Source organism: Symphalangus syndactylus, chromosome 19 (assembly GCF_028878055.3).
Source record: "Symphalangus syndactylus isolate Jambi chromosome 19, NHGRI_mSymSyn1-v2.1_pri, whole genome shotgun sequence".
In the NCBI taxonomy this organism is placed as follows: Eukaryota; Metazoa; Chordata; class Mammalia; order Primates; family Hylobatidae; genus Symphalangus; species Symphalangus syndactylus.
Window position 1 is genome coordinate 85,719,461 of NC_072434.2, and position 11,322 is coordinate 85,730,782.

At 38.4% G+C, this 11,322-nt stretch overlaps 1 protein-coding gene across 9 annotated transcripts in view; it reads right to left on the reverse strand.

Annotated features, from left to right (window-relative positions):
• RGS7 (regulator of G protein signaling 7) overlaps positions 1-11,322 on the reverse strand; it is a 583,792-nt gene that overhangs the window by 571,758 nt on the left and 712 nt on the right. For all 9 annotated transcript variants that reach the window (XM_063613534.1, XM_055233704.1, XM_055233702.1 and 6 more), the window contains exon 2: positions 10,389-10,516. In XM_063613534.1, coding sequence (XP_063469604.1) covers positions 10,389-10,466 — 78 coding nt within the window. In that variant the 5' untranslated portion in view covers positions 10,467-10,516. The remainder of the gene's footprint in view (positions 1-10,388; positions 10,517-11,322) is intronic.

Consider the following 11,322-nt stretch of genomic DNA (forward strand, 5'->3'; position numbering starts at 1 on the left):
ACTATGCTTAATACCTGAGTGATGAAATAATCTGTACAACAAACCCCCATGATATGGGTTTACCTATATATCAAATCTGCACATGTACGCCAGAACCTAAAATAAAAGTTTAAAAAGGTAGACAGTGAACTACGACATGATACTGTATTGAAAACTAAAATATAATCATGAAGGTGGAATACTAGAATTCCCTGAGCAGAATTTTTATAAAGGTAAAAACCAACATATTAACATGATTGTATATTTATCTGGAAATACCTACATTTCTCAATGCCTATTTTTCTATTATAAAAGTGAGTAAAATGAGTATTGCTCCTACTTAAAAGATACATTGAATTAGAGACTATTGCAATATAAACTGCAAGGCCTGGTATGGCATCTTGGAGAAGAAAAAATTACAAATTCCAATTTCCAAATCAAAGAAGCAACAAATGACAATAAAAAATGTAATACTTAAGGCCAGGCACACCTGTAAACCCAGCACTTCGGGAGGCTGAGGTGGGCGGATCACAAGGTCAGGAGATTGAGACCATCCTGGCCAACATGGTGAAACCCCATCTCTACTAAAATACAAAAAATAAGCCAGGCATGGTGGTACGCACCTGTAACCCCAGCTACTCGGGAGGCTGAGGCAGAAGAATCACTTGAACCCAGGAGGCAGAGATTGCGGTGAGCCGGGATCGCGCCACTGCACTCCAGCCTGGTGACGGAGTGAGAGTCCGTCTCAAAAATAAAATAAAATAAAATAAATACTTAAATGTTTCTATTTCTCAACTTGCAGAGTTTCAATACAAATGTAAAACATACTTAAAATATGTGTTTCTATTACATTATTTGTTATCAGAGAGCAATAAAAATAAAATTTGATTAAAAAAAAACTGCCAACAGAAAATAGAGGTTAACATAGAATTTATTTTAGAAACCAGAAAACCAAAAATAAATAACTTATATCAGTCAGTTCTTCCTCTTTCATGGTATTAACCATCCTATGATGAGTTGCTTGACATCCGTGTTTTTCATGGTAAAATAAGCTCTGTGATGGTTCTAGACCTATCTGCACTGTCCAAAACTCTATCTTCAGTGCTAACCATACGCATAGCTGCCCCATACACAGCCAAGGCCAAATGCATATGTAATGAATGGACTTGAATTCCGAATGTCCTGTCCATTCACTCATTTATCTAGAGAGCAACACAGCAAAGAGGCAAGAGTAGGGGCTGTGGACCAGGCATTCATTCACTATTTTATTCATTCATGCATGCATCTATGCAACCAATATTCGAGGACACCTATTTTGTGCCATTGTTCTAGGTCCTGAGACACTGCAGTGAAAGACAGGTGTTTCCAGCCTCACAGAGCTCGACAGTTCTGCCACTAACCTTGGGAGGTCACTCAGTCTGCGTAAGTTGGTTTTCAGCTTTTATTTTGTTAGAAAAATAGAATACTAATAACCGATATGGAAGATTATTTTAAAGAAAACAAGTCATATACATAACGGACCTGGCACATGGTAAGTAAACACTCAATAATCAACAATCAACCAAAAGCCTAAAAACAAAATACCAAATATAAAATTTAGAACCAGTGACAAATAACATTGATTTCCAGAGCGAATGCACCTAGAAAAGTTCAAAGAGAGAAAACATTGTAATAATATTAATTATGTGTTAATAGCCATATTAGTATGAATCTGTTCTCTCTGTATGGTATCAAATTTTCTTCAAAATCCCTTGGCATACACCATCTTAAGTATTAACAATGAAAAATGTCCATAGATTTCTGTACTAGAGAAAAAAATTTCTACGAAACCAGTTTGGCTGACATGGAGAGCTTTGTGTGGACAATGAAGGTCAGGTAGATTCGTATTGTTCTTGACATCTTCTAGCAATGAGTAAATGGGGAAAATCATGTCAACTGGGCTTCTAAATGACCTACAGCCACGGGGACACACAGCAAGCAGAGGAAGACTTGGTCAGGAAGTGTTTTGCAAAGATGGCTTTTGCAAGGACACTAAGGTAAGTTGAGACACTTGCCCAAGCTTGCATAGCTACTCAGGGGTGGAGTGAGAGTTCACATCCGGCTCTTCTGACTCGGAGTCCTTTGACCCTTCATGACTACTACTTCTGCATGGGCTATCGCCCTCCTTTAAAAGTTCAGAGACATAGACAAGAAAAGGGAGCTTATAAAAAATAGATTCCTTTTATACTTCAATTTAAAATTCTCAGAAAGGGTTCTAAACACTTTGAATCCCTTTTACCCAGAAGCTTCTGGTTTTTGCTCAGTCTTGTTAGGAATTGGAGTGGCTGTGGTACATCTCTGAGATGTTATGAAATAGAGATGAATTGAAATACTTTCAACATCAGCAAATCATCTGAGGCCCCATAAACACCCTGCACAGTACATTCACGTCACATGCAGGCCTTTGTCTTACTGAAAGACAACCTATGTCATCTGATGTTACGAGAGCCACTCACTTCAGACCACTGAAAGTTTCAAAAAAAGAGAAAAAAAGTCATAAACCAAGTAAAGATTCAGTGTCACTTACCATGATATCTACCATTCCCTTACGAGGCCATGGTCTATGGTCTTCCTTTAAAACTTTTGTTGTATTCTCTTGAAAAAAATAATTTGTTGAACTCTACCTTGTTTTAAGCACTGTACGCAACTGTTTAAGTATAGCATATTATTTTATCTCTTTTCTTGAACTTGATGCTATTTGTTCAAAGTCCTTTACTTCCTGTCACTGTGCTGCCCAATCCAATGGCCACTAGCCACCAAGGCTATTTAAAGTTAAATTTAAATTAATTAAAATTAATTACAATTTAAAATCCAGGTCCTCAATAACACTCACCACATTTCAGGTGTTCAGTTACCTCATGTGGCTGGTGGCTACTATATTAGGCAGTGCGCATATAGAACATTTGTCATGATAGAAAGTTCTATTGGACAGCATCACCATAGGGCATCAAATCCAGGACTTCCAGCTAAGATCAGATATGAACGGAACGACCACCAGAATAGGTCAGACTAAGTTCCCAATCTTATCGTTCCTGGGGTTCCAAGAGCTAAACTACAGGTCAGAGGAAAAAAGCATCTAATCTATTTAGAGGCGTTGACTAGACATCCTGGTATAATCCACGATGTCCACGAAGCAATTGGGATGCTGATTATTCACTGACACTAAATTACAAACACAAAGTCTTAGTGGATTTATTGACAGAGAAAGAAAGAGAGGCCATAGAAAGACAAATAAATAAAGACCTGAATTCAAGCTGTGTGACTTCAGGCAAATTGTGTTACTTCTCTGATCCTAAATTTCATAATCTGCAAAATGAAAAAGTAGATAAACTCTGAGTTTCCTTTCACCTCTGAAATTCCTGGATTCTAAGGCTTTATATAGTTTGCATAATATCCAAGGAACTGTGCAGACTTCCAAGATATATAAGACAAGATACCAAAGACTTTCCCATTAATGAGTAGAGGAAGCTAGCTAGATAGGGCTAAACAATATAAGACAGGACATTGTAAGTATCATAAAAATAGTATTACCAACGCATCCTACAGAATCCTCCTCTTTATCTTACCAGAAAAATATGACTGGAGGTAGTGGAAATATTCACTTTTCTTTCGTTATCAAAAAATATGGTAACATAGGGTACCCCACCTGGCACATATTGGATGTTTAATAATTTTTGTTAAATAATAGTAATAAGATAAAATGATAATAATATTAATTATACTAGCAGGCATTTATTGGAAACCTAATATATATTAGGTTCTATGCAAGACATTTTCCCCAGGCTATCCCATTTTAGCATCAAACAGCCCTATGAAGAAAACATTACAACATTTTTTATTTTTTTATCACTTTATAGGTTAAAAAACTGCAGTGAAAGGAGTTAGGTCGCCAAACCACAGCCACACAACTAAACAGTGGCAGAGCTGAGATTTAAAACCAAGACTTTCCAATTCTAGTGCACATGCTTCCTCCATTTCCACCCATTGTCTCCTTAAGAAAACTTTTACTTGTTAATCACCAGAAAGGACCCAAGAAGGCTCAAACTTTTTAGGAACCCAGCTAATTTCATAAAACTGCCATTTCCTATATATTTTTTCCAGAAGACAAAATAACAATTTATCTTTCTAGATAGGCCACTCAGCCAAAATATTTTGTAGTCTAGACCAGGTGGCAATTTCAGTGGAGCTAGAATTGAGTTCATGATTGCCTATTAGTGTTCCAATGTCCTGAGACTTTTGTTAATTAGACACAAGACAAAGGGCGTTAAAAAGAAGCCAAGTTAAATTTGCATTGCTGCGGGCAAATGGCAGAAAGAAGTGGGCCATTGTTTCCTAAGGAACTGGGTACCCATTCTATCATTTACAATTATTTTATAATTAGGTTGATATTTTGTAGGATAGAAGCCTGCGTAACCCTGACATCCATATGCCTCCTTATCACTGTCATGAAGTGGAAAGCAAGGGCCAATTATTTGTGTTGCTTGTTTTCCACAATACTGTTTTCAAAGAGACTTAACATTAAAGTCACTAAACTGTCCAAATTCAAAATATTTCCACATTCTCTGCAGTGATCACATTCTGTCACCCACACTTCCTAAAAATACCCTGCTTTCCATCACTCACTAGAACCACAGAGGCTATTAGAAGGTAATAAAATCCCTCGAGGGCTTCTCTTTTGCACATTTGCACTTTCCTCTGATCAATTAGATTCAGGGAGATTGGAAGTGGGAAATAAAAGAAATAAAATCCAGGCCACAAATCCTTCTCATAATCCCACAAATAGCACTGACAAACAACAACTGGTGAGGAAAGAGCTCAACCCTGGAAGACTCTCCTGCTCTAAACTCAATTATTATCCAAAATTCATCATTAAATGATTACTCATAAAATCCTTCTATCTACTTCTCATCAAAAATTATCATCATGGAAATATCAATGATGGTCCTATCTTATCTCAGGGTACATGTCAGTATTAGTATCACTGAGGAAAAAACAGGTCTGAATATGTTTAGGGTAGACAACATCCCTTGGTCCAGAAAGTTTCTTTCAAATAATCTGATTTACAAAAGACACTCCGTTTAAAAATTTTTCAGAAATGGCAAGATACTTCTCTCAGTGCCTGCCTCCCATCTGAGCCCTTAATTTAGAAATCTGAGGGCTTAAAAGGACCTTGCCTTTCATAATGATCTTTTACACACATCCCTTCCTTTTCTAGTGGGTCTTTGTCTTGTTGTCCCTCGTATATATTCCTCACTCTGCTAACATGTAGTAAACCCAGACGGATTAAGAAAACTAAGGTTCAAAGATCAACTGGGCACGGTGGTGCACACCTACAATCCCAGCTACTAAGAAGGCTAAAGCAGGAGGATCACTTGAGCCCAAGAGTTCAAGACCAGCCTGGCCAATATAATGAGACCCCATCTCAAAAAAAAAAGCCAAAGATTATTTTTCACAACGGGGATTTCGGCGAGAAACATCGACACCTTCAGGGTTGACCAGAAGGGCAGTCCTGCACTGACAAGTCTACCGAGTTAATGTAGAAAATGTCAGCTAGCTCAACGCTAAGAGACTAGTAATGTCTGTGGCCCAGTCTCTTCCAAAGAAGAAATCAAGCCACTCCTCTTTCTGGCAAGTATGTCTCCTCTCACAGAACAGGTTGACTTCAGAAGTAGCTTTCAAAGACAATGCTTAGGTCAAGCCAATCAGCATAAGTACTCTTCCTGGTTGGGTGATAGCTCTCACTGTGACTTCATATAAGAAAAGCCAGTGGTCTTGTCTTGATCTTCAAGAATGGAGCAGTCACGGCTGGGCACTGTGGCTCACGTTTGTAATCTCAGCAGTATGGGAGGCTGAGTGGGGAGGATCGCTTGAGCCCAGGAGTTCAAGACCACCCTGGGCAACATAGTGAGACCCCATCTCTAGAAAAAACAAAAAAATTATACAGGCATCATGGAACCCACCTGTAGTCCCAGCTACTTGGGAGGCTGAGGTGGGAGGATAGCTAGAGCCTAGGAGTTCAAGGTTAAAGTGAGCTATGATTGCACCACTGCACTCCAGCCTGGTTAACAGAGCAAGACCCTGAGTTAAAAAAAAAAAAAAAAAAAAAAAAAAGAATGGAGCAATCTTAACCCTAAAATAATAACCTTTTTCCACTACCACCATATGATACTATATTTGAAAGATTTATTCAGGTACCTGAGCTTCACAGGTAACAAGGCTGGCATCTATTCTCTTCTCCAAAAGGCACTGTTTCCTCCTTTACAACTAAATAAACAGTGCAAATTATGTCCTCAACTTTAAGTCAGGTTTGAAAAGAAAAAATAAAAACAAACGAATGCAAAGCAAGCGACTATATAAGGATGAAGAGACAGGACAGGAGAATGGAGGAGAGACTGGGCGTAGGAGAAAGGTGAGGGGAAGGGGGAGGGGGGGAGGAACAGTGAACTTGGTAAGTTTGCTATTTCCAAAACCACGTTTACTGCAGTAAGATAATGTATGAGGAAAACATTTTCATTTTCTTTTCTGACAGCTTGAGCATAAATGATTGCTGCAATAATATCAGAAATTAATGGGCATTTTGAGAAGTCTTGCTAGTGAGAAGTCAGCATTCCAGCCAATTTGAAGCTCTGGCCCCAAGGTGCCCTAGAAATTTTGTTTTTCAAATGCAGGAATGTCAGCTGCTGGACTGAAAGTGATGTATACTGTCTAGTGGACAGCATGCTGGCCAGACACCAAATTTGGAGTGTCTCTCCCCCTACTCAGTTGTTCTTCACGGCCAGTGCTGCCCCCACAAAGGAGAGTTTTGTCCAAAGCCGACCAAAAATGGGGGTAGTGTTTAAGATCCATCAACACCAAATAACACTGAGTTTTTACTTGTCACCTCTACAGATTCTTCAAGAAGCTGATCTGAATCCAACACCTCTTGGAGCTAGTTGGGTCTCTTCTTCCTAAGGCAGTTGATTACTTCTAGTTCTAATCTAGTTAGGGGCCTGTCTGAAGGAGGCCTAAAAAGTGCCAGGAATAAAAGCAGTCAAGCCTCATAATTTTATGTGCTTGTAAATAAGACTTCCTCAAGTACATAAAACAACATAGCCATTGTAATTTAATCATCTGCTTATGAAAAAGACAGCACTCTAAACAGAAGAACTGATAAGGCAAATACTTTGCCTATACGGATTTTTAAAATGTGTCTCTGACATCAAATGAACTCTACTGAGACTCCCTGTATTATGCCAAAAACCTACTGGCCAACATCCAAGACTGACTTGCAAGTACCAACCCTACTCCGGATCATGAAGCAGCATTACTATCACCTGTACCCTTCAATAGGGTGATATCCACTCTACCTTAACAATCAGAGTTTTATCCACCGTACATTTTTTCCGTAAGATTCCTATGGACTTCTCCACGGAAAACAGATCCCTGGAATTTTTCTGTGATTTGGAGGAACTCCTGTAATTTGTATAAGGATAGTGATAACAAGAGAGACATCAAACACACACAAGAAATTTACACATCCCAGCTTTTCTGTGTATTCCACTTTGAAAACCAATAGCCTATGAAGATAAAATGGAAACAGTATATACACATTTTGAGTGTGTGTAAATCATCAGAGTCATACGCAATAAGTAAACAGGCGGTGTCATGAGGAGGGAAAACACCACAAATGCTCCCAGTTCAGAACACATGAAAGAACGATGCTTCAATCGTGACGTAGAAGGGAAAATGGGCATGAGTCAATAGAACAGCAATTTCTCTATCCTTTCTCTCCACTGTTACTAAGCAATGTCCTGTTGGAACTGAAGTTTTTTTCTAAGTCTTTGATTGACTTCCTGATCAATAAGCATTGTAATCTAGTGTTTATTCTTTTATGAAGGCGGAGCAGTTGAAATATCCTAACACACATATTCAACCAACAACCCTCTCCAATTACTGTGTTGTTCTTTACACTGAAATTTGGCCTCTACTGAGAAGATATTAAGTGGAAAGCCCATATAAGATAGAAAAAATAGAAGCATAATGGACACACGAAATATGTGATGTCACGATCTATGTCTACACACAGATATAGACCGTTCGACCTGATAACTAGCGAATGACAAGCAAGGACACTGTGTCTCTTTATACATTATCTGATATTATTTATATATTGTTATTTCTATCACAAAGAAAAACAAAAAATATATGCTCAGAGAATACAAGAATAGACAGACAATCCATAGGTAAGCATTAAGAGTAAAATGTACTGAAAGGAGTTATTTTTTTCCAATAATGATTTATCAGGATAATCTTTCTTTGAAAAGTAAGTTATATGTGGTCACTAATCCTAAGCAAAGAACTAATAAAAGAAGGGAAAAATGAGTGGCACAAGCAATTCCAAGCTTAATCAACAAAATAATCATGCTTTAAAAAATGAGGTAGTACATTCTCTTCCTGAAATCACTATAGTCTGTTAACTTAAAAGTAAAATTAATGGTGATTCAATGCTATCCAACACTGTGTAGAGTAAACCCAAAATTACCAATATGAGGCTCAGGTACACTAAACAGTCAAATAACTATTTCTGAAAGCCCTGTCTTCTTTTTTGTTGTTGTTGTTGTTCTCAAAATAACTGACTGAATGACACACACTAGATGCTGCATACTTAGTTTATTTCTAATGAAGATAACCATTAGGTGTCCAATCTACTCAGTCCTCAATCTTTTAACGGGAAACAGAGAGGGAATGCAATTGTTTAGCCTAACAGAAATAGCTTCCTACTACAATTTTCCAACCAAAAGTCTAACTCTTCACATTGTATACACCCATAAGATAGAATTCAAAATTCTCACAGCTTGCATATTACAATATTCAGAGTCTTACCAAACAACACAAAATATTATGACTTATTTGAATCCACCTAACTCCCCCCAAAATATCTCTTCTCAAAATCAACTCTAAATAGAATAGACAAGTATCCAGTTATTTCAATTAACTTAAAAATACAATACTAATAATTTAAACTCAAGTGGATTATTTTCCTGATTTATGCAGTTGGAATACTTTAAGACTAACATATAGGAAACTAAGTTCTGATTTATCTTTCCCATCATACTGTTTTATCTCAGACACATATAAATGTATTCATAGGTATACAATATAGTACTGTTCGCCAAGGCTAGAGAATAAAACAGCTAGCATTGTACCAGGACACCTGTGCATCTTTCCATTAAAGCCATAGCAATATTCCCTCAAACACATATTCATCACTACCTTTTAATGATTCTGGGCTACGCGGATGAAAAGTTTTGATTTAGTGCAGGTTAAAGTAGCACATAGTCTTTCATCTTTATTCATAATCAGCTCTGATCCCCTTGCTGAAAAAGAAAAAAAGTAAACACCTTGAACTCTTCAATGGGCTTTTCTCTAATTAAAGCCTTTAACAATTTTGGGGTGTTTCAAAGTATGACTTCCTTTTTACCATTGTTAGTGTTAACTAAAGAAATATTGCCCAATAAGCACTCCAGATAGTATACTTAAAAAATCATCTATAAAATGCAATAAAGATGATTGGTGCAGAAGAACACCGCATCCTTAATTTTAGTAAGATTGTTGATGACAACCAGAGTGAAGTTGCCTAAGCAATCACTCAAAAGCACATGTAATATTTAAATGCATCTTTATTATGGTTGCTCAGTGTCTAAAAGTTTGTTGCCGGTAGCATTGCTATTAAATGTATAAGGCTGTCAAATCTATTTGTGGCCAAAAAAAAGCAACTCTGCAAAATAAATATTATTTAATGATTTAATAGGCATACGGCACTAGAATATAAATACCCATAAATACCCCGAGTCATAAAAATAACAGAAAGTAAAAAATAACTTAGGCTAAGACAAAAAAAGACTAGAATTGTTTAGTCAAGAACAAAATTAGTAAACCACATACATTTACACAGACACAGTCTCTTGCCACAAAACTGCAAAGTGGTCTATTTTTATTTCTAAAATGTGATATGCTTATATCATTATTATAACCTAAATGTTTAGAGGGGGTATAAGAAAAAGCTTCTAAAATTATTACGGATGCAACTAAATCATGTGTATAACAACCAAAATATCTGGAATGCCCAAACGTGCTGTTATTGCTCAGGACAGAATAATCTATTCAAAACCAGCAGGCAACACGTGAGGAGGCCTCATTTACTTCAATGTGTTTCTCCACGTATGCATTATTTGAGAATGTCAGATCACTTTCACGTATATAGTACATAATCACTGATGATTTGGGGAATCCACAAGGCCACAAAGTGGATACATACTCTGATCTAGAGGGGGAAAAAATCCAGAAAGCCAGAAGTTTCCCGTTTTCCAAGAAACTGAAGACGTTCTTACCTTTCTGTACACCAGCATGTTGGGTGATTCATCGGCCACCCCGTTGCTGGTCTGCCCATAATTATTCCCCTGGGCCATGTCACCCAAAACTTGGTCCACTCTCAAGATACAAGAATTATCAGTGTGCCCTGCAAAGGGTTAGAGAGACTTCAGTGAGATCCCAGTGGGACTCCCCTGATTCATCGTCATCATTCACAGCACCCACCCCATATGGTGCGTTCTTACAAACTGGGGCTGGCTGGAGAAAGTGACACAGGACATGGATTTTTTAAAAAGTGAGTTGACACCTACAATACCCTCAAGGAACTGTAAGAAATTACAATCTTCCAGGTAGAAATAGACATTTGGTTATTGTTTTAGCTGACTTCATTTGCTGGATACTCGTTTTGAGAAGTGTTTGACGCTCACCCTAAAAACTCATGGGTAGCATTCCCCTAGTACAGAGTTCTCTTCTCTCCCAATACTTGCATCTGCACTTGGTGATGTTTTCCCCAAAGGGTGGAAAGGCAACACCTGGGGGGTGGGGGGGGGCGGGGGGGACGGGTTAGCACACTTTCTCCCAGGTATCTGTCTAGTGTCCCCACCCGCAGCGCATCAGAGAGGCCCATTCCCGGTGTCATTCTCCAGCGCATGGGTTTCCTCTCTATTCCCCCAGGTCTCCCACACAGAGCCGGAGTATATGCTTCGCCTACTTTCACCTGCCTGCGCTGCCAGCCACCGGCTGCTCTCCTTTCTCCCCACTTCGCTTCGGAAGTCCGGAGGTAATCCTGCCTAATTTTTGCAAGAAGACACCAGAATATGTCCCGGCAACAAGAACTAGTGAGAGGTCAAGCCTTCAGGCCATTTAACCCGGGTCACCGTAGGTAAAAGCCTAACTGCAGAAGCCTCCAGAGCAACCAGCCAAAGAGGAGGAAACAGGCAAGCCCCTGCTCCC